The sequence below is a fragment of the Uloborus diversus genome, chromosome 6 (genome assembly GCF_026930045.1).
Source record: "Uloborus diversus isolate 005 chromosome 6, Udiv.v.3.1, whole genome shotgun sequence".
Taxonomy (NCBI): Eukaryota; Metazoa; Arthropoda; class Arachnida; order Araneae; family Uloboridae; genus Uloborus; species Uloborus diversus.
This window is the reverse complement of record NC_072736.1, coordinates 80,879,615-80,904,357: the sequence shown is the minus strand read 5'-3', so window position 1 is coordinate 80,904,357 and position 24,743 is coordinate 80,879,615. Positions and strand designations below refer to the sequence as shown.

The window sequence follows — 24,743 nt, the reverse complement described above, 5'->3', positions numbered from 1 at the left end:
TTGATTCGGTAAAAATAAATCAGAATATTTCAACATTAGTGTAGACCCATGGGTACCCACTTAGGGGGCGTGGTCATGGCGCAGACTGCAGCATTGAAATTTTTAAGGGGTATCTTTTTCATTCTTGAGGGGGGGGGGGCTTCTTGATATTTGGGGGGTGCCACTTAGGGGGAGGGAAGAGCCAGCCTTAAGCCAATTAGAGCAAAAGAGCCCAATGGGGCCCCTCCCTAAAAAAATTTTTTTTCCTCACCACCAAACCTTGACATATCTCTTAACGTGACTGAAGTTTTTAAGACTTCAATTTCAAAAAAATCGTGAGAAAGCTACTCAAAACATCCACCCTTACCTGAACTTTATCACAAAAAACTGAATAAAATTACATCATTCAGTTTTCAGTTTTAAAGGATTTCCGCCGCTCACTTCCAACATGAAGGGGCTTTCACTTCTTAAAGTATAGCAGTAATGATCGATAGAAAAATGATTTTTTACTGGAGAGGGGGGGAGGATGATTTATTCCACGAAAATGAAAACTAAAAATTCGAACTAAATGAACTTTTCTCATGTTATTTCATGATAATCAAACTTTGAATTGGAAGGGGAAAATCTACTATGGCCATCCATCCCGGTTTTGGAAACCATATTCCACATTTTTTGAAAGCCATTTAATCAGTCATGTTAAAATCCTATAATATCGTCCAATTATACCAAAAAAAAATGAAGAAAAAATTATCATCAGAGACGTCGTTCCCCAACTTCCACATTTCTTTTGGCCCCCAATTTTCTGATACACCAATTGCATGTGATTGGGCATAAAGATTCTCAGAGCTACTTTTCTTTCATTCTTAAAATTTACACTTATTTTTGTGGCCATTCATTCATTTATTTCTTACGAAAAAAAGGAAGTAAAAATCAAATGTGATGTTTGATGTAGAAATTTGGAGGAAGACGGATAATTTCGGCGGTTTCGAATCCTTGCCCAAATCAGAAAAATTGGTTGGCACTTCTCGAATTTGTACAACCATTCTGTAAAGATCGCTCTGCCAGATTTCTCCAATCGGGCCCCGCATGTGCTAAGGTCGGCTTTGGGGGAGGGGCACCCATGATAGATTTGTCACACAACAAGTCACTGGGCAAAAACTATTGTAATGTCAGATAAAATTAGAAAAGTTTTTGCCCAGTGACTAATTTTTTCTCCCACAATGGTATCTGAAGTCTTAATAATGGAGCTAAATTTTTTTATGCCAATTGTAAAGAAAAGCATCTCAAACCTATAATTATTTTTTTCCCCCCCAGAATATGGTGGACATTAACAGGTAATTTTGGAACTATTCTGCCCATTGACTGGACTAAGTCATGTGCTAAAGGACTTCAACACAATATCATCAATCTGAACAAAAATTCGGTATGTACAAAATAAATTTTTTGTCAATATACTTTGTAGTTTAAAGTTATTGGTATTTCATCTTTGCTTACATATAAAATATTTGAATACTTAGATTGACACAGAGATAGTTTTTTGGGGGGGGGGGGGGAACAGAGAGTAAAATTAAAAAGTGCTTCCTCATACAATTTTTCATAACTAAATCCTTTAAAATGTTTTTTAGGCTCCCTTACTGTTAATTACTGATTCTATCAAAGAAGAATCCATTCTTTCACACTGACATCTGACAAGGGGTGCCCACCTAGGTGGGATTTGACTGCGCCTTTGACATTTTTAGGGGGGAGGGATGTTTTGAGGAGCATTTTTTTTTTCAATTCAAGGAAGGGGGCACTTGCTCCTGGGGGGGGGGGGGGGTGCTTAACAATATTGAGGGGAGTGCGTCCTTACCCTTAGGGGGGTGCATCCCTGCGTCTAACTCAAATGGATCTAATCCTATTCGAAAGAAAAAAGATTTTGCTTACTAATATGCTGTGCTTTTTTAAATAATAGTTTGAAGAATTTTTATTTGTACTGTTTAGAAATAAATTGAAGAATATTTAATGGGATAGTTAAATCATTTTGTTGCCAGTAAAAGCATCAAAATATCAACCAATGGCATGATTCTAGCTTTCAAAATTTATTGAAGACTGTTGCTTTGATCACTAAGATGGAAGGTTCTAATATTAATACTGATAACTTTGATCAAGTAACAAAAAGTTATCGTTAATGCAAAAAATTAACTAGCTAATTCTACAGGGTGTTCTTCCGAAAAATCTTCCTGATAAGTTGTGTTTTTGACTTTTGACTAATTTATATTTAAAAAAAAAATATTGCTCTTGAAAAGAATTGTTTTTATATTGTTATGACAAGGTGGTGTATAATAATTGTATGTTAGATATGCTTTGTAACATATTTGGGTGTTTTAGGACTGTGATTTAAGGAAAGATGACTCACCTAAAGACAATATGGATATGCGCTCTTTATTGATTAAAAACCTTCATCAAGAACCACTTTTTACTGCAGAACAAGTATTGGAAGAAATTGAAGAAATGATACAAGTGTGTGCTATTTATTTACCTCTATCTTAACTGTTAGTTTTAGTACTTAAAGCAGGGACTGCGCTAAGGATTTCGAATTGTTATCCAGTAAATTAGCCAAATTTTAAAAGTATTAGCCAAATTTCAAAAGCCTTAGCCGAAGACTAACTTTTAACTGATTTTTTTTTTTATTTTTTTTTTATAGAAGAAACATTTTAATCAGAGAACAAAGTATAAATTTATAGAATATTAAATGCAAGCACTTCCTTATACTGCATACACTTAAAATAAATCAAACACTTATTTATCGGAATTTTTTTTGCCCTTTGGAAATTTTGACAATCTTTTAAGGATCAGGGAGTTTTTTCTGTGGAAATTTTCTGTTCAACAATGCATTCGCCACAGCAGAATTTTTTTTGCCAAATTAAAGATATTATTGCTTTTGCTGCAGTGGCAAATGCTTGGAGCAATCCCTGTAAAGTAAAATATATATATTTCTATGTGTTCATGTTTATACTTCATAGTCATCCTGTGAATAGTTAAATCCAGTGGTTGGAAAAACTACATTGTTTTTGTAGCAAACTACAACTACTTTATTACAACTACTTTTTTTAATGTAGCGACTACAAACCGCTTTTGAAATGTAGTCCGTTTTGTATCAAATTACTCGATACTGTACTTTTTTTTAAAGTAGTGCACAAAACCATTAAAACTATTAACAAACTCTATTAAAAAATTTAACTACTACAGCAGCGTGTTTACTTTCAATCAGTGGTTAAATCTAAAAAGTCTTCTGCATTAAAAAGTTCTTTTCAACACCCGAAAAAATGTGCATGCAATTATTAGCAAGTTTTGGGCTTCATATTGATGTTGTTTTTATTATTTTACTTGGTTAAGAAACTTTTTTTTTTATTCATAGCCTTTACATTTTCTTTTTATGTAGCAACAGCGATCACCTTCTTCTCTTAATATTTGTGAAACTCCTGATAAATCACCAGATGATTTGAAAGGCAAAGTAGCAATGTATATTGGAATGTATAAAGATGGTATGATTTTTTATTTTGAGTAGTTATTTTCTTACAAATTATTTTTGCTGTTTTTGTTTGAGAATGTTTGTAGAGAGAAATTTAATTCTATGCATTGATAATTGATTTTATAGTTATTTTTATCAAATTGCTCTCCAATCTTGTTCAGTACACTTAAGTGATTTTTCCAACTATAGTGGAACTGATAAATAATTAGCCCTGAATTCTGGGCTCAAGGAACTCAATTTTAGCAAAAACTTCATCTGTATACCAAGTTTCTTGTTCCTGGGCCATAATGTTTTTATTAAGGTATTCATTATAAACAAACTTTATGTAATGTGCATACAGAAGTACCTCAGACACATGCAACGTCATGCCTTAATAAAAAAAACTAAATTCTAAAATAACACAAACTTATTATAGAAATTATTTTTAAGTTTTTAAGAAAATTTCTTTGATATATTCAGGAAAGTTTTAAAAAATGTATTCAAGTATAAGCATAAAACTGTTTAGGTCTTAAACCTAAAAAGTAAGGATGAAATTGAGAGTGTATCTCATTATATTAAAAAAAAGTAAGGTCAAAGAAATTCTGAAAGGAAAAGTTCTACGCAGTTTGTTTGAATGCTCTAACCTAACTATGGCGGAGTTATTTGCATTTTTAGCTCAAGTTTTTTTAGGCTAGGCTTAACTGAAATTTAAACACTACTCTCTTCGTTAAATCTATCAGTAAAAAAGCGAAGGAATTGTCCCACAGTTTTCTTTTTGACACCACTGGAAAGAGCGGCTTTTTTACTCCAGATCTAACTCGACCTATGGTCGAAAAACTAAGCTTCTATCTCCAAAGGAAAAAAGTTACAAGCCGTTAAAAATCAAGTTCAAATAATGTCATCTACATTAAAATTATTGATGTTTTATTTGGCGTTGCCATAGTTATGTTTTTTAGATTCACTTGTTTCTTTTTCACAAATTTTAAAGGTTTCAATTTTAATAGAAATTCTTAGGCTCAACTCAATTTAAGCTCCGAGCTACAGAGCAAAATATATTACTAGAAATCACAAGAAAGCGAATTTTCAAATGTACAAATCTGCAGTTTTGCAATACTCAGGAGCCACTTAACTCTTACGGCTCTGCAAGTTGGTGCAAGTTATTTTGAAACCTGGGGAAGGGATGCTTTTTGTTCCAAAGGGAACTCATAATGCGATTTTAATCTCTTGATGATTTAAATCTTTGCAAAGCTATCTTCGGGGGTTGGTGAGTGTCATCAAGCAGGGGGCGGAGCCCCCTAGTCACCAAAAAATTATTGAATCTTATATCATCTAAAATTTCATTATGTGTGAAAAAATTTTTAGCAATCAGTATTTTTAATGTCAAGATTTTATTACAACACACCAAAAAATTAATAAGGTTTCTTGATTTTTTTCCGATTTGGTTGTCGGAAAAAATGCAATAATAATAAAAATGGTAACAATTATGTCTAAGCAGTGAGTAAATACATGAATAAAATTATTCTAGTCAATAACAGCTTGAAGTTATGTAAATAAAACATTATTATTTATTTTTATCTGTTTAAAGTAGTGAAAGCGAAAAATTATTTTGCTTTAAATAGTTCTCGAAATATGTCACGAAATTTACAACTAATTTAAAAAAAGTATTTACATAATTAATTCTGCTACATTCTCAATTCGTCAATTATTTACGGATATAGAAAATTCCAATTTGTTATAAATAAAAATCGCACAGAGTAATATTAATAGCAGATGAATTTGGCAAGTTGATAATGAAAAATAAAATTAATTTTCCCATCAAACACTGCGCTAACTTCCTGTAGCTCAGAGCCTTACTTCGCCCACTATATTAGCCCCTTATTACAACCAATTTCCAGTAGTTTTTGATCTTTTTTTGATTTAATTGCTGCCTCTAAAAAAATGAGAAACTTAGCAACATTTACATTGTTCTGTTGCAATTTTTGGAAGCCGTTCGACAGCAGCGCCTTCTGGAAAAAGTGAACAAATGTTGCCACTTTTACACTAGCAAATCCATAGGACATTTCTCTCCTTCTTTCTACTCTTTGATTAAAACTGTCTTCACCAAACAAATCTTGTCTGTCAAGTAAATCAGCACAAGTACAATAAAAGTATCTAAACAACTAAGCAAAGCCCAAGTTTCTAAAGTTTTTATTTGTAAATAAATATGTTGTTTAGTTTAAAAGTATAAAAAACTTCTATTTATGAATCGTTTTAAATCTTGTGCATTGCATATTAAATGCTCCTCATTTGAAGATGTATCTAACTAATGGTTTTTATTTTCCATCACTGTGTGTGACTTTTGAAACTGATATTTTTTTCTTGAAATATTGCTTTATTGAAAATTTCTGATTTCAAAATTATGTTTACTTTGTTTTATTTATCGAATAAAATCCCCCCCCCCCCCAAAGACTGCTAAAATTTTACATCTCAGTTGTTATGTGGATGTTTTACATGCAAAGAAAACAGCAACTGTTAACGCAACGGTCAAGACAAAAAGTGAAATAAAATCTGCTTTAAGAAGTATTAGTTTATATATATATATATATTCGTACTGTAAAATTAAATAGCTGATGGTTAAAATTATTCTTTACATTTTGAATATGTTTTATAGAAATGCATGAAGAATTATTTAGGAACAAGTTATTAATTACTCATTCAATAATTTTCAGAGGTAAAAGTACTCAGCTTAGTTCAACTTCATGATTTGCTGAACGACTTGGAAAGTCTGATTCAAGATCACTCAGAGACTTTAATTCGAGAGTTAGCACTACGAGATGAGTTGGAATATGAAAAAGAACTAAAAAATACATTCATCTCTTTGATACTAAGTATTCAAAATAAAAGAAGACAACACAATGTTGATAAGAAGAAATTTGTTAGAAATGGAAGCATTAATGGACTAGAATTAAAGGTAGGAAATTTTATATTGTTTGGTAAACTCTTGATTATATGTGGTGCAGATTATCCAGTCTTTCATAGTTTCAAAAAAGGGGGGGGGACAATAATTAACTGACTGTAGATAAATGCACCCATTTAACCCTCCTGGTGTCGAGCCCGAATATATTCGGAATTATTTTTATATTAAAAGAGGCAGGCTATGAATATGTTCGAAAACTTTTTTGTACTAAAAATGGCAAGCTACGAATATATTCGTGGTGGCATTTTCGCTTCCTCCACATCCATTCCAGCGTGTTTATCGGGAGTGTGACAGAGTCCCTATTAACTTGAATGGGAGGCGTGTTGCTGCTTGGCATTGACGATAGCCAGCGTGGTTTGTAGAACCTTTGAATTTTAAAGACAAAACAAAAAGCCAAAAAATGAACTTGAAATTGTTTTCGGTAAAGTAAAGGTTTTTCAACCAAGGATTGCAAATGGGGGTTTGTTCTGTTTTAAAAATATATAATCTTGTATTACATTTCAATCTTTCTTTTCCAGCTTTCTTTTATTCTAAGAATCAGAAAAAAACAACACTAATGAATGTAAAATGTTATACCATAATACGCGAAATTAGTATCAAGAAATAAATTATTTATGCAGTAAGGAATGCACTAACTTATAAAGATGCTACAGGGAAATCTCAATTTTTCATTTCTCAAGGGACTGTGCCAAAAAATGTAAAATATGGGAAAGCGTAAAATACGTGAAATGCATGAAAAGCAAAAATTAAATAGAAAAAGTAAAGGTAATGAAAATTACTCTTTAAAAGGGTATAATATCTATATTTTATGAAAAGAATATTATTTTACATACCATTTTGGATCAATTTAACACACTTAATTGCAAATCCGAGCATTTCGCAGCGTGGATTAGCTTGAAAAAAGCAGAAAAGGAAACATTTTGCTTATTTTAGAGCATTTTTTTTCTTTTATTCTCCTCCCATAAAACATGTAAAATGCAGGAAATTCATAAACAAAAAATTTTCCTTCCGGATTAAATTAATATTATTAATGTACGGAAAATATGAGAAAAAAAAAGGTGAAATGCAGGGGAAACGTAGACTTGGGGGACTCAAGATCGGGGTTTACTGTATAACTTTAAAGGACAAAACGAAAGTTTTAAAAAATACAGAGATCGATTTAATATCATTGGCAGTGGCATACAGAAACCTGAGTGCATCTCCTGCAAAATTAACTCACTGTTTGGATTTTAAAATAAATTAATTTATTTAAATATTAGGAATACTTTTCAGGACATGCATTATTTATTTTATAAAACCTTTGCATACGTGTATCCATATATAAAATGCTTCAACAGTTTCCACCCGCTTTGATTTTTATGAACCTCATGAGCTCAAAATGACTTTTTGTAGCATTGTTGACTCATTTGGAATTTTTATTTGCTACCGAAAAAATTACAATGTGTGAAGAAATGGGGAAACTTGATCTTGATTTTACCAATGGTTTCCCAGAGAAAAATAAATCAGCTTGTAGAATTTTCCCTTTTCTTCAGCTCTGAGAAGGTTAAGCAAGCTTCTCAATAGTAGATTAAGACTCAGGAATGTGGCACAAACTCTAAAAGCTAGCAGTACATAATAAATAACCCACAGTGCTGCATTAACTAATAAGCAACTGCCAACCTTTCAAACGCTATGAAGAAAAGTTATTTGAAAGTGATTGTGCTACCAGAAGGTCTGAATTTGTGCTAAAAACAATTGAATGGGTCTCTAGAAGAAAGGCATATCTTACAATGGAAGAAGAGCATATGTTACAAATTCAAAATAAAATTTTTAATTTGTAACATATGCCGTTCTTCTAGAGTCATTCAATAATTACTATTAAAAAATTGACGCCAATGGATAAAAATCGCCAATTATCCAATTTTAGAAATCTTCCCGTATGAAATGAAGCATCAAAACTCAATGTATACATAAAACTTCTGTATGAACAATGTTGCTTATAAAACGTCTACTATTATTGAGTAAGTTGCTTCTTTGTCATTAGAAATATAAATTTCCAAGTATCAAATGAACGAACTCTACTCGTGGCACATATAACTGTCCATTCAGAAACACTGGGCATCGTAATAATAGTACAATTTTTAAAAAAGGTCGACTTTGTGATTTGTTAATGGTTAAGGGCAGTGAATAACTGATGTCACACTTTTCAACGTTTTCGATCCTCTCCCCCCCCCTTTGTCACAATGTTTTGCACTTCACTATACCCCCTCTTCCCTTTGTCACATGTCACGCTGTTTTTCATAATCATTCCTATTAAAAAAAAGGCTTCTGTTCACATTTTCCCCATTGTATGCTCCTCTTGTCATGTCTTTCCTCTCCCTTGTCACAAACTGTTACTATTTCGTGAATACCACCTTAAAGCGGGACTTCATTCGTGGACAACCTCTATTTTGTGGCAACTGTATGCAAGTATACATTTCTCTACTCTGTGTTTTCGTATGCAAAGTAAAAACATTTCTCGAGCTGCAATTGGTGCCAAAAATTTGATGCCAATAAATGAAGAGCGCCCACCAATTTAACAATTATCGAAATCTTCCCGAATGAAACGATCTTGCAAAACTCAGATTTTACGTAAAACTTCTGCATGAACAATACTTCTTTTAATAAGTTTAATATTATTGAGCAAGTTGCCTTGACCTCTGCTGTTAATTATTAAATTCCAAACAGTCAAATGAACGAATCCTACTTGCTACATTAAAAGTTGTCCATTCAAAAGCATTGGACGTCGCAATGATAGTGTAATTTTAAAAAAAACCATGTTTGTGATTTGTTTACAGTTTAGGGGAAAACTGACAAATACACTTTTCAAAATTTTTGATCTCTGTTCCTTTTGTCACAAAGTTTCACACTTCACCATAACCCCTCTTCCCTTTGCTACATATCACACTGTTTTTCATAAACGTTCTTATCAACAAAAAAAATAAAAGCTTGATGTCCCATTCTCCCCATTGTATGTTCCTCTTGTCATTTATTTCCTCTGCCTTGTCACGAACGGTTATAATTTAATGAACCCCACCTTAAGGAGGAACTTCATTCATAGTCAGTTCCTTGCAAATCGACATTTCTGTACTCGTATTTTTACGAATGCAAAAGAAAAATATTTCTTGTCTTGGCATTGGTACCAAAATGGATAAAGTTCGCCAATTTCACAATTATGAAAGTCGTTCTGAATGAAATGATGCCTCTAAACTCCCTTAATAGGTAAAACTTCTGTACAAACAATATTTTTTGTAAAAGTAGGCATGATATTGCCATTAAATATAAAATTTCCAACAGTCAAATGAACAAACTCTACTCACAGCAACATGTAATTGTCCATGCAAAAGCACTGGACGTCCTAATAATACGCCAATTTTATCGAAAGTTTTACCTTGAGATCTGTTAGTGGTGATAGCAGATGCAGGTATTATTGGGAGCTGGAACTGAAAGTCGTCCCACACTCCGTAAAATAATTTATTTAAATATTAAAATCGCAAAAACATAGTCAAAATGAAAATATTTTAAATGCTCATAGTTACCCAAAAAACCTCAATAATAAAAACAAATGCAAGTATTTCATTTCTTTATGCTCAAGCCAGAATTGGCAACACCACAATATTATCCAGCAATTTCTTCACTCTAACTATGGTGTGGGAAAAAGCAAATAAAAATGAATTTTCACTGACTTTTAGATGTTTCTAGTGCTGTTTCTAGTCAACATAGCAGGTTTCGATTTCCGCATGGTAAAACGGGGTGAAAACGTGTTTTAAAGCATTTTTCGTGTAGAAAAAGCGGTTTAAAAGATGAATTAAAACTTAATGTTTCACGCTTCCAACAATGAATTTTAACAATGGAAAAGAGATAAAATTAAATTTTTTGAGTTTCGCTAACTAAAAAACGCTTATAACTTTTTTTCTATTGGATTTAGGTTATTGGACCTTGGGCGCCCTGACAATTTTTTTCGTTAGAAGTGTTTTTTAAAGACCTTTCCAATCATATCAAATTCGAAAAAATTGGACCATCCGTTCACGTTCCATTTAGGACGAAAATGTGTGTTTTTATTAATATCTCTGTTAATTAGCGTTCGATTTCAAAATTTTTTATTGATGACACTAAAACTCGGCAATAGCTACGGAACAAAAAAAGAATGAAGGAAATGGTTCACAAACAGAGGAGAAATCGGTACCAAAAGAAAACGGCTTGCCTATTAATATATAAAGATTCCTGTTCAAATTAATTTGAATCTTCAAGGAAATTTTCTGTCCATAAAAATATATGGAATTTAAAATAGTACAAAGATTTAAAATCAGCAAGAGTTTTTTCATGTTGATTTCAGCAACATTATGAGAAAAGCCTACATAAAATTCAGACCCCCCCCCCCCCATATAGAGCATCCACCGATGATGGAGCCCCTTAGTATATACATAAAACTTTGGCAATTTTCTAGATTTTTAAATGACCTCAAGGAACTCGGGAATTAGCTCAGATTTTGCTATATTCAATTTTTTATTCAACTTTTTAATTAATTTTAGAAATATTTTGTGTGTAAATTTATGTGCAATATGAGTAAAAGTTTTAATAAAATTAAGCTTTTTAAAAATATTTTGTCTTGACATACTGTATTGCTTTGCTGTTAGGATGTACAGCTTTAATTATAATATATCTCTTTAGTACCTTAGCACAGTTATTCCTTATGATCCTGAGCAAGGCTCGCCTGACAACCCTACATTACAAATCTTGATCAAAAGTAAGTCTTTCTTCAAGCTTCAATTCTTCTAATTCTAAAGAACATTCATTGTCATTTTAAGTTACCATGTTATGGGATTTTCCACATGTTTTTCTCTTTTTTTTTAATGATAGTGCAGTGCATTTTTTAATGATATTTGTTTGGAAAATTGCTATCCAGATCTGATAATTTTCTGGATTGCCGAGTGCATGAAATTTCAAATTCACTATAAATGATGGAGTAATAAAAAAATAAAACATTAGAAAGAAGAATTCGCTGTTTTCCCAAAAACAAAACAACAATCAGCGAAAGTTGCATGAAAAAGATCAAAAATCGAAATTGCATACACATTACTTGGTAGACAACAACAACCCTTGTACAAGGAACTACTTTTACAAGACAAGCAAGACACTGCTGTGAGCCAGTGGCAGGCTGGCAGGCAGTGAAGTGGGATAAAAACATGCCCCAGAGACCTTGCTTTTAGCATTATTGTCAATACTAATACAGAAGTTTATACATATGTTGGAATTACTTTGATCAAAAAACTTCCTTTGGCTTTGTTAACGTTGTGAGCATGTGGATGAAAGCGTATCGGCCAAAAACTTAAAGTATTTTTTAGAAAAAAGTGTCACTTATAAGCTTTGGTTGAATGTTCTTTCATACTTAAGGTCCCCCTATCCCCCCCCCCCCTTGTGAAAAGACCTCCTTGTAATCCCCAAAAAGCTTATACAGTAATTTATGTTTTGTGCTCCATTAGCATCCTCTTTGTTACTTTAAGTTATAAAGTACTAAACTTAATTTCATTTCAAATGTCCAACTTAAATATCAAAATCAAGCTATATTTAGCTTGATTTTGACAGTGTAGTTCAGCGGTTTCCAACCTTTTTACCTTTTTATTGTGCACCCCCTAATTTTGTAGAAAACACCATTGACGCCATGAACTACTATATATTTCTTGCACAGCCAAAATTTACTTTCTGGGGGGGGAAGTATCTGCTCAGATATATATATATATATATATATATATATATATATATATATATACATGTAAAACTGTTCTTAAGTGTAAAAATCATCAAAGTTAAAGCTGCATGGGATTTTTGATGCTGTATTTCCTCTACGAGGGAATTGATATCTAAATTTAAACTTCTAGTCTCAAATAACTCTCAACATTCAATGCATTTCTACATTCCTTTTTTTAAACTGCAATGAAAAGTCTCATTCAAAAAGGTAGGTTGTCAAAAAGTCTCTCTAGTGCCTTAATTCAGTGGCTAGTCATGCAAGTTCAATGAAGGACAGGAGAAGCATTTTTAGCTTAAAGCTAATACTAGTTTCTTTGGCAATTTTCTTTAAAGGAGTTTCTGATTTATTAGATTTCATCTTCAATTATAGGGGAAATTTCTTAAGAAATATGAAAAATCTAAATCTTAAAGTTCCTTACTGGTTATAAGCTAGGGAGAGCTCTTGAGTGAGAGTGGTGGTACATCTAACAAGTGAATTTTTGCAAAAAAAAAAACAAATTAAGGCCCCAAGATTTATCTTGATACTTCAGATTCTCGACTAGTGTCCACGGCTCAGTAACACGCTGTTTGTGGCCCACTTGTGGTCCGTAGCCCATGGGTTGGGAACCACTGGTGTAGTTTGATGGTTTAAAAAATTAGGCTTCGAAATCTATGTGAGGTAGTGAAAAGCAAAGAGATGTAAGTGGATGTTTTCAAGTTTTGAGCAAAATGGGTTTAAAGTTCCAGTCCTAGGTAGGCTTTCCTTAAAAAGTACTTCTAAATCATGCTGTGTAACAGCACCTACCTGAACTACTAGTACTATCTTTTGCTCCAACATGGAGGAGAGTATCATCTACCTTTTTGTATTGGTTATCTCGAATTACATCCCTTTGCTTCTCACTGCCTCATGTGGTTTCATTTCACTTCAGATTTTTTTTTCTTGCTCTCTTTCTTCTTAATGGTATAATATGTTTGGTACAATTTATATAAAATCTATAACTACTTGAAGATTTTATTTTAGCTTTTTTTTTTCTACTTTTTTAAAAAAATTTATTTGGTTTTCTGTGCTTCAAAAATATTTTTTCTATTAGAGATGCTTTTTTCCATACTTCAGTTTTTGGTTTTAAGTTTTTCTCATTTAATTTTTTAATGTTTTATTTCAGTTTTGCAAGCAATTAACGATGACAGTCCTACGGTTCCAACATTGTTGACTGATTACATATTGAAAGGTAAGTCATTCAATATTCTAATATCAGTAAATACTGCTGTTTCATTCGAAATACCACCTGCACTATTTTTCCAATAACACTGGTTTATTAATAGAGGTGTGGATCTTAATCAAGGATTTAACGCAGATTATTGTGTTGAACTATCATTTTTTTAAAGACACAAAAAAGTCCTGAAAAGATCATGGAATTTCATTTTTGACATTCTGTAAACTAGACAGGTTGAGCCTTTTTACTTTCTTCTATAATATATAGAAGAAAGTATTGGATTCGTGCAAATTTTCGAATTTCGAATTTTGACGGATTCGAACGTTTTGAGGTGTGCTGAGTCCATTTCGACTATTTTTGGAAAATGTCTGTCTGTGTGTGTATGTGTGTGTGTGTGTGTGTGTCCGTGTGTCACGTCTGTGTGTGACAAGTTTTTTGTGGCTGCTCTACAGCAAAAACTACCGCATGAAATCAAACGAAATTTGGTACACATATGTGCCCCTATGTGAACTTGTGTCCATTGGTTTTTGGCGCGAATTCCTCCAAGGGGGGTGGAGCAATAGGAGGTTTTTTGAGTTACGTGTGCTTGCTATTCCTCAGGAAGTAACTGGCAGAACCAAACAAAATTTGGTCCATATGTTGCTATTAACAGGAACAGGTGCTGATTCAATTTTGGTGTCAATAACTCAAACGGGGATTGAGCTATAGAACGCTTTTTGTCGTCAATTGTGACTGCTGTATCTTAAGAAATAATGAACGGCATGAAAGAAAACTGTATCGGCAAGTAGCCCTTAGTAGGTATAAGAACTGATTTTATTTTGGTGTCAACAGCTAAAAAGGGGGTAGCGCAATCGCCCGTTCTTTCTTTCCATCGTGAGTGCCCTATCTCAAGAAGTAATGCTACGTTCAGGTTGAAATTTGGAATATATGTGAATCCATATGTAAACAGGTTTTGGTTCAATTTTGACGCCAATCGCTCCAAGAGGTGTTGATTTTTATTTATTTTTTTTGTGAGTAAAAATAGCTTTATTAAAGCAACAATAAGAAAGATAAATTGTGATAGATTGTCGTCTGCGTATTTCTCGTGAATTTAATTGTATGGAAATAATCGGAAATATTATCTCAATGATTTAAAATTTTTAACTGTTGCCATCTTATGTTTGTTAACAAATAAAATATTTGTAATTAGTTCAAGCAAGGCTTTTAAAATAACTTTCAATTTTCTCTCTTTGCTTTGCTTTTGCAATAATTCAGACATTGGGATGGTCGTCAAGTTTTTGCACGTGTAATTTTGTTTTTGTTGGGAATATTGCTTCCTCGTCAAGCCTGAGGAGGGATCAGAAAAAAAGAAAAATATAGAAGAAAGTTTCGTGATGGCCACAACATACTAGTTTTTTTCTCATTACAGCTTCTGTGCCATTATTATTAGGGGCCATTTATTAATTACGTAAGGGCCTCAAGCGGGAGGGGAGTTGGGAAAATCTTTACATACTGTTACTTTGGGGGGGGGGGGTATAAAACCCATTCTTACGTAATATTTTGCATTAGAAATGGCCCAGTCAAGTGGTTTGGCGTTATTTTATTATTTTGAAAAACAAAATGGAATCTTATATACAAATAGGGAAGGGGGGGGAGAGAGTTTTGAAAAATCTTACAAACCTTTACATAGAAGGAGGGGGGTTCAAAAATTGCCAAAATCATTCATGCGTAATTAATGAATGGCCCCTTACATTTTTATCGATAATATAATGCAAAGAAAATAGTAAGAATATTTTTTTTTTACAAAAATTAATGATGATTATAAATGTTATATAGATTTCTAGTAAATATGTATTCTTATGTATCAAAAAATTTATATTTTTATCTGTTTTAAGAAACAAATTGATATATCTCTTGTGCTATAATTGCTGAAGACAAAAGTTATTTTTCGTGAGCAGGTAGTTCATGAATTTTAGTGTGTCAGCTGCATCCCCTTTTATCGAATATGTTTGTGATACTTTTTTACTAATAATAAAGCTCAAAGTCTCTTTGTGTGAATGTCTGTGACGCGCATAAAGTTCGTACCGTTCAGCCAATTTTCATGAAATTTGGCACAAAGTTAGTTTGTAGCATGGGGGTGTGCACCTCAAAGCAATTTTTTGAAAATTAGATTTTGTTCTTTTTCTGTTTCAATTTTAAGAACGCTTTCAGGAACAAAATTATCATAAGATGGACAAGTAAATAACGAAATTATCATGACGTGGAATAGGAGAGCAAATGAGCATAGCCAATTGGCGAGAAATTTGTCATCCATTATTTGTAAATATGCAGGCAAACCGAGTGCCCTTTTAGTTTTCAACTAGGGGCAAAGCCGTGCGAGTACCACTAGTTAAAAATAAACTAATAAAGGAGCATAAACCAGAATTGCAATATGCTCTGAGTATTATATAAAGTCTTTTCTACAATCAGAGTATCAGTACTTCTTGTGAAAAAAATATGTACAGTCGAACCCATTTAATGGAATAGCCATTTTGGCATGAAAATTTTTTCTAATAAGTGGGCTATTCCGTTTACCGGGGTCAAAATAGCACATTACGTTGGTTTGGTACATTGAAAATGTATTATATTAAGCGGTAAAATGTATTATTATTTGGTACATTGAAAATGTATTATTATTCTTTTAACCGATCTTCTAATAACCAAGCTCGACTGTACTTCGTAAAAATTTTAATAAGAGTATGATGGAGCTCATAAATGTTCAGAAGTATCATAAACCTGCTTGTAGATTAGTGCATGTTAGTAGTGTAAATTTTTCTTGCCATAGTAAACCATAACCCTACTATTGCTATTTGCTACTTCATTTGCTTTCTTCATATCAGTGATTTGAATTACGGATTAATATGGCAGAAATTAGACTTAAAATTGCCATTTATTATAACTTTAAGACAAACCTCAAATTAGAATTATCCTAAAGCAGAATAGGGAAGTTCAAAATAGGTAGCAAGCATGATACAGTCAAATCCCATGCACTTAGTCTAATATGGACCAAAAACGGACCAAGTTTGAAAATCCTTGGTTATCGGGAATGCATGTACAACAGGATCCTCTGCCAAAATGTGGGCGGGTTTTCTGGATTTTGCTCAGGTTATCAAGTACTGATTTTTTAAGACTCAACTGTATTGTCTAAAATGGATAACCAATATCTGCTCAAGACAATATGATAAGTACCTATTAGTTCATATTAATATAGACAGGTGTGAAATGCCGGGAAGTGTTTTCCCGTGGCTTATAGCTTAGTTCAAGAGTTTGTAATTATTTGTACATTAATATGCTAATTTTCTTTCCTGTAGTATTTTGTCCAACATAAAGAAACTGAGTCTTCTTCAGGAAAAAAGAAGAAATATGAATGCTTTCTGTTGCATACTTTAAGCTTCTAATTTTCTTTCTTTACTTCGTATTCTATTTATTTGTTTATTTCAAAAAAAAAAATGTTTTTTACTGTTGTGTTTAAAGTTAGTTGATATTATGTTTCCTTTACAGTTGTTATTATGTAAAATTTATAAATGCAATTGTCAACTCAGGACTTGAAATGTGCAATTTTTCTTAGTTTTAGGTTTTGTAGACCATTTATCAGTGCATAAAAAATTTATTTGTTGTGTGCTCTAATCAATACTGATTCAATTTTGAAGCTGAAACCTCTTTAGGATGAGTGTTCATGAGCATTTGCATATAGTACTGTTACGAAAGATTTTATGTTGTGTTGAAATTTTTTTTAAACAATTTCTTTATTGTTAATAAGTGAAAGTGCATATTAAATGAAAGAATTTATTCTTGCCAACATTAATAAAGAATGCATTTAGTCATCAGTTCATTCGTAAATAAACATAAGCTTGCATATTATTTTTATTTTGTAGAGTACAAGCATTGCATAGCCTCAAAATGCGCTTTACAAAGTATATAAAAATATTAAGCAACAAGAAAGCTGTGATTATTATAGTACTATTATTTCTTGAACTACTCTCTATCAAACTAATAATTTTTGTTTTTAGTTTAAAAATTAGTTGTCGTTCGAACCTTGGTCTTGTTTTTTTTTCTTTGAAGATCATTACTGATTAGTTTAATTTTTATTGTTTTCTCCCTAGCTTTACATTTATTTGTATTGTTTTTTCCCACTTAGTATGTCCTGAAAGAGAGTTATATACACTCGTATGTTCTTAGTGTAAAAGACTTCAATCCGTTTTACCTTGGGTTATAACGTTACTGTTAGTTAGCAATGATGATTAAAAGTGAAATGGATTATAAGGCCTCTTAATCCTTAAATTTAAGCATTTTTACTTCATTTTTAGAATGATTTAACTCGTCTGCACCAAAAATATTGCTCACAGAACTAAGTTTTATTTAGATTTAATGCAGTTATATATGTATACATCATTTTATTGAGGTTTCACTGCATGTAAATAATTTTCAAGAAATATGCATAAAAATGTTCTCCTTGATGGAGTTGTTCCTTTCATAATTATTCACATAAAATAAATGTTATCTCTCAAATGTATCTACAGCTGGAAAAGCACTGATTCATGTTATGGTGTCTGCTACTTGCATGTATGGTGTTATAAAGTTGTCGTTAAGAATAGAATAAGTGTAAGCAAGCATCCAGGCTAGCTTTTTGTATCTGATTAAAGTTATAGAAAATTTTCTAAATCAAAATAAGAAATAAGAAAAATTATATTCGTGTTTTAAATCAGGATTGTATATATTTGCATATGGAAATTGAGATTTCTGTTCAAACAACATTGCCTACTATCATTTCAAGATGGAATATTTACCCTTTGACTGATATTAAACATATTTCATAAAAAGTATTTTGATTTTGAAATGTGAAGCCAAAGCTGTAGCCAAAAATTCAGTTCAAGAAAGTTTTTCATTTCTTTCCCAATTCTTTTTTTTTTTTTCTAAATTGCTTTATATCCTTAATGCTCAAAATCTTTAGACTATATCCTCATAACAGTCCTCGAATGACATTTGTTTTAAATTAAATTAAAATTTTATATGAGTGAAAAAAGTTTTAATCTTTTAACTTTGAGGGGTTGAGTTCCAAAACCTCCTTTTTGGCTATGACTTTGTGACCAAGTTGGCTAATTGACCAGTAAGTTTTCATCAAGTTGTATTTTAGTGTTCACAGTTATGTCCACTCCAAATTTAAAATAGTTTTGCCAAAAATACTATAACGAGGTATTTTGGAAAGAAGTAGTTTTACTTCAAGTATTATTGCAACCTTCAAAAAAGAATGAAAGAAAAAGAAAAATCATTTTGATGTAACTTTTTTTTTTTTAAAGCTATATTTGTGATTTAAAATAATGGTTTTCCACAGTTTATGTTTGTGATACATTAGAGGCATATCAGATACCTGTTTTTGCTTAACATATTTTCTTACAGCTTTGAATATAAGATTACTAAGGTTAACACACCCAGTGGGTAAGGTTAGTGTCTGGTGCTTCTATAGTGGCCACTTCAAGGTTATTTATATGCTTTGAAGAAAGAAATGAACAATAATAATGTGATTAATACATTGGTACTTAATTGTAACTATCATATTGAATCACTTTTATTCATCAGTTTTTTGAATTTAAAGTATCTAATGTCAATTCTTCGGACGGGAGAATGGTCAGATGGCCACTACTAAAATGTTCAGATTTTGGAGTGGCCACAACTGGATCAAATTTGAGGTTTGGGAAAAAATGGATAAAAAATTGAACAAATTGAAATTCTGGCATTTTTAGAAAATGGGACGGTTAAGGAAGTGGGCTGTAATATTTCTCATTGAGTTTCAAAAGAGGTATTTAATATTCTAAACCCACAGTTTTAAAATATACTTCACTGTAGCTATTACTAGTGTGTTTTAAACCTTGAAGTGGTCACTACTGAAGCAGTGGTAAATATTGGTGTGTTTACCTTACTTTTAGTTAAATCTCATTTACTTGATGTAATTGTCAAATATAAGTAGTGTTATTTAATATTAGTTTCTTCTTAAATGATGCGTGAATGAGTTGTTGGCTACTCCCACCAACTCTACTACAGTTGATTCTCTGTTTAATGACTCTCTATTTAACAACTTTCTCTATGTAAAGATGACTTATCATGGTCCCGAATGCTGCACTGTAGTTTTAGAAGCATTCTATTTAAGGACACATTCTACTTCAAGATGATTTTTTTGTGGTCCCTTGAACATATTGTGGTATTAAACATATTTCATTAAAATTTTCATTTTGAAATGTGAAACCAAAGCTGTAGCCAAAAATTCAGTTCAACAAGGTTTTTCATTTATTTTTTCTTTTTTTTTTTTTTCTAAAAATTTTTGTTAAATAGAAAATCAACTGTATATCTGATGCTAGACCTGTTGAATTATTTGTTAAAAGGTTTGAAATTACTCTCAACAATGTATTTCAAGTTGATTTCTGACTGTATCATGTTAATTGCCATTTAAGCTGCATAGAATATTATATTGATATTTAGTAGAAAAATATTTTACAAATGGTATTACTTGTAAATATAATTCAAATAAATATTATTTTTACTTTATAATAAGTATTACATGCAAAGCATGTGCCAACTTTAAGTATTAATTTTATTAAAGTTGTTGTTTTATGTACTAAATGTAAAAACAACTAAGTTATAACATATGAATTTTCAAAAAAAAAAAAAATGTATTCAACATTTTTACAAAAAATGATTTTTAAATGTTTATTCAAAAAAAATTTTTTTTTTTTTTTTGGTTGAATGCTATACAAAATTTTGAGGTTTTCAAGTTTTGGAACATTTTGTCGTCTTCATTACTATTGACTCCTTTTGCATGGATATGCTCATATGTGTGCTCTAAAGGAAACTTTGCATTTAGCTTGTTCTTTTTAAAAGATTGCAGCACATCATGTTAATTTAAATTAAAACTTTGATAACTGAAAGTATTACCTGAACAAAGACCAAAAATTAACTGAAATAAAAGGCTTATAAATAAAAACATATGTTTTTCATATATTCCAAAAGTATGATAGGTAAGTTTAATATAATCGGTGATTGAAATGCATTTGTAAAAATGCATATATTGTAATACTCTGCATGATATGATAAAAATGTTAGTGTAGAAATAATGAAAGACATTTTGGCAATACTTTATTTATACAACTTAAATGGGGGGAGGGAAGGTATTAGCTACTAAAAAGTTCCTTAGCTGCACCTTTGGTCAGAAAAGATGCATTAATTACCAAAAAAATCAGGATATACTCGTTACTTACATGAAAAATTCAATTAGATACTCTTATCTCACCTTGTAAAAATGTCCTTGAAGTGTGAACAAACCGAAGTATTATGCTGTTACATTATCATTTTTATAATTAAATGTGAGTTAAACTAATTGGTAGTTTGAAGCTTTTATGAAGAGTTTATATGATGTTTGCTATGTGTCAATTGTTTTAAACTTGTCATGTTGCATATGTTTGTCGAATTAAATAAGTTTATTAGTCATGAATCTCAATTACATGTTTATGCTTCCTATTGAGCATGTGACATTTTTTTTTCTTCTTTTCCTTGCTTTTTAGTAAGTGATAAGTTGTGCTTTGAAATGTGATATTTTTTGTGCAATACTCTGTTCATATTTATTTGTAGCTTTTATTTATTTGCTGTTTTTGCAGTCTTTTCAAGGAATTTTTGAATTTTGTTCATAAATCATTATGTAGAGATTTATTAGTATTTATAGTGCTTATGTATTGTTTTAAATATTCTATAAATTTGTTGTAAAAACCTTTTTTGAAGTAAACCAAAACAGATCTGTTACTATCATGGTTAGAGCCAAGTGCTTAAGCCTGTCACAGACACCTACAACTACAGTTCTTAAACATAATAAGTATGTTTCTAAGTTTAACTTTGAGGCTCAATTTATGCCAGAAATAGAATAGTACATTATGCACTGAGAGAAAAGCCCTTTTTAAACTCATTCAACTTTGATATTTTTTTTTCTTCAGCAAGCTTTTACACATTAATTCAAATTATTTCATTATTTCATCAGCTTTGTTTATTTAGCTGTATATTTTATTAAGAGAATTTTGCATTATTATGGGATATTTGTAATGATTGATATTACTTATCAATTTATACATTGAAACAACAACTTGGAAAGATCTTAACTGTCTTAGTATATTTTGCGAAGTCCAGTGGCTCAGTGGTAGCGCTTCGCCCTCCCATGCCGCTGTCCCCAAGTTCTATTCCCAGGTCAGGCATGGTCGACTCAGCCGTTCATCCCTTTAGTGGGTCAATATAATGAGTACCAAGCGTGCTTGGGAACTAAACCAGCTGTGGGTTCTGTGTTCAGCTATACGTCTAACCGGAACATCTGTTAAGCACCCCAGAGACCTTGATCTAGAAGACTGTGATGGGCACAGTAGGCCTTGGCTCCCATGGGCTGTCATGCCACTGAGTTTGGTTTTTATATTGCGCTTAGTGATAACCTGCGTGTTTATCCAAGTAAAAAGAAAGCAGCCAATTTTCATACTCATCTTCAAATGAAAATATTAAAAAGGTTTTATTTTTATTTCTTTAAACTATTTGATGTGTAACTGGATGCGGTTATTTGCATATGGAGTACTGTATTGATTCTCCATCCACAGGAACTTATAGTATCATCCTGTAATAGATTTATCTTTGAAAGTAAAAGAATGAACTTGCTTCAGCTAAAGTGTAATTCAATTGAAAATAATTATTCCAGGATCTAACTTAGTAAACATTTTCCTTTGCGGCTCAGTGATATTTTGCAAATGAATCAACTAACTACCAAACAGCACGACCTTGAGAATCATAGTTCTGGACAAAATTCTGGATTTAGGTCAGTCCTCACTAGATATGAACCCAGGTAAAGCAGTTTGACTGCATAGGCCCTAGTTCGGTACAACGGGGGTCCAAAGTTGCTAGTTGAGTCCAGAAAAGCAATGCTTTTTCATTTGAAATTAAACTTTTTTTACTTTTTTCTTGCAATTGCATTCTTGAATGCATTCACAACATAGAATAAATCCCCCTCCCTTATATTCTACTGTCAAGAGATGCCAAATGTGTTGGGATTGCAAATACTGTGTTAAAGTGTCAAATTCCAATAAAATCGTTATTGCAATTCTGGAATCCTGGAATTCAGTCTGGTTCAAACGGCAAAAACTTGAATGTCATGAAATCTGGATAAACTTCTAGATTTAAGTCAATTTGCACTAGATATGAGCCCAAGTGAAATATTTTAAGTGTATAGGCTTTAGTTCAGCTACAAGGAGGATCTAAATTTGCTTGTTTGTTTCCAGAACTACAATAGCGTTTTCCTTGGAATTTGAAGCTTCAGAGCTTTAGAACAATATTTGCTCTAAACATCTTTCGTGTTTCTTGTTAGTACAATGTAGGGGCGGAGTAATTAATTCTATCTTGTGAATGTATTCAGTTGGATGATACTGCTATGCAATAGCATGAAATGGTGAAAAAGAAAAATTTCAAAGGAAAAACCATTGCTATTCTGGAGCTAAATTGGCAATTTTGGACCTCCATTGCGGCCGAACTAGGGCCTATGCAGTCAAACCACTTTACTTGGGTTCATATCGAATGCAAATTGACCTATACCCAGAATTTTTTTAATATCCGTGACCCTCAAGGTTGTGCCGTTTGGTAATAAGAACTTTAAAAATGCAACATTTACATTTATGACTTGTTCTCATAGTCATGAACTTCCTGATCAATAATACCTTTTGTTTTCTTAGTTAATTTTTTTTTATGTTTTTTTATGTTTAGATTCAGTTTATTATTTGACAATCATCGTATAAGAAATATGAACGTCACTTTAATGTTAAAATTTTAAAAATTCTATATTAATTATTAGTATAATGTCTATTGGCACTCGTGTGCAAATTAGCATAATGTGCCAAGAGTCCCACATTGAAGGCAGCTGCTTTTTTTTTTTTAATAATTTGCCAATATTTCATTATCTTGCATTTTTCTGAGGAATGGATTTTTTATTTTTGTTGCATTATTATTTATTTTTATTTATTTAATCAATAATGCATTACACTTATACCACCAATTTTACTGTAAAATTGTCTTGAAAATTTAAGTATTTCATGATGCAGTTATTTTTTCTGCAGATTCCACAAAATGATCTTGTTATTTGAAGTGAATGAAAATGTTTTTTCTCCTATTTCATATATCACCATTTTTTCCTAACCTTTACTATTAAGGACTTTATGTAAAATTAATCAAATTATCCATTAGCAATAATAAAATTTGCTTGCACTCAGTTTCTTTCTTCAATAAAATACATTCATTTGTGATTACTTCTAATTACTATTTTTCAAGGTTATTTTGAATTTTTTTTCCTTAGGGTTTCTATGTAAGTTTGTATGAAAATACAGATTGTATGTTTTTGTTTTAATTTTTAGACTAATCTGGATCAGGGTAGCAGGGCAAGGATTCCTCCCCCCCTGCCCTTGGGGAGTTGATACATGTAAGTGGCCATGGATTTTGCTGTTTTTAATATACAAGGGGTGATCAAATGAAAAGGTATGAAACGACATGGTGGGTACAAATGTAGACTTTATTCAAAACATACACCATAGGCCTGAGCACAACGATTCTACTGATGAACAAGCAGCAGGATTCTTGTTCCCAGAATTCCTGCGGCTGTGACGAGACCCAGACCTTCACAGTGCCCTTGAGTATGTCATCCGAGTTGAAGTGCTTCCCTTTCAGGTGTTTCTTCAGTGGACCAAACACATGGAAATCGCAGGGAGACATTTCTGGGGTATAAGGCGGATGGTTACAAAGTTCCCACTTGAACTAAGTCAGTGCCGTCTGGGTTTCCCTGGAGACGTGTGAGCATGCGTCATTGAGGAGCAGAACAACTCCTCGTGAGCTGTCCTGATCCTTTGTTTCTGGTGAACCTGCGTAGGCTCTAGAGTAACTCAGTGTTTTCTCCTGTGCTCAAGGAATTCACCAGTAGCACACCTCGTACGTCAAAAGACGGTCAACTGGACGGCACTCCTTGTAAGAGCTTCTGATCTCACCTGCGCATGCTCCCGTCCCAGTTAGAACCTCCAATGGCATCCCGAGATGGTTTGCTACATTCTCCCATGGCGGAATATGTAAATATTTAACTTTCATTTTTATGTTGTTTCCTACCTTTACATTTGATCACCCCTTGTAATTTGCATTGAGTATACACTCCTCTCTCCCCCCCCCCACACACACATGTAATAATTCGAAATGACTTCTTCTACTAAAGAGAAAAAAATATATTAGCTCAAATTTTACAAGTCTACTTTTTAAAGCATAAAAGTATGTTTAAATGAAGCTGAAAATTAATTAA

At 32.1% G+C, this 24,743-nt stretch overlaps 1 protein-coding gene across 1 annotated transcript in view; it reads left to right on the top strand.

The window, feature by feature from the left end:
• LOC129224836 (fasciculation and elongation protein zeta-2-like) overlaps positions 1-24,064 on the top strand; it is a 28,259-nt gene extending 4,195 nt beyond the window's left edge. The window contains exons 2-8 of the mRNA XM_054859383.1: positions 1,294-1,402; positions 2,347-2,478; positions 3,401-3,503; positions 6,178-6,419; positions 11,115-11,190; positions 13,334-13,399; positions 24,048-24,064. Coding sequence (XP_054715358.1) covers positions 1,294-1,402; positions 2,347-2,478; positions 3,401-3,503; positions 6,178-6,419; positions 11,115-11,190; positions 13,334-13,399; positions 24,048-24,064 — 745 coding nt within the window. The remainder of the gene's footprint in view (positions 1-1,293; positions 1,403-2,346; positions 2,479-3,400; positions 3,504-6,177; positions 6,420-11,114; positions 11,191-13,333; positions 13,400-24,047) is intronic.
• The last annotated feature ends 679 nt before the right edge of the window (positions 24,065-24,743 follow it).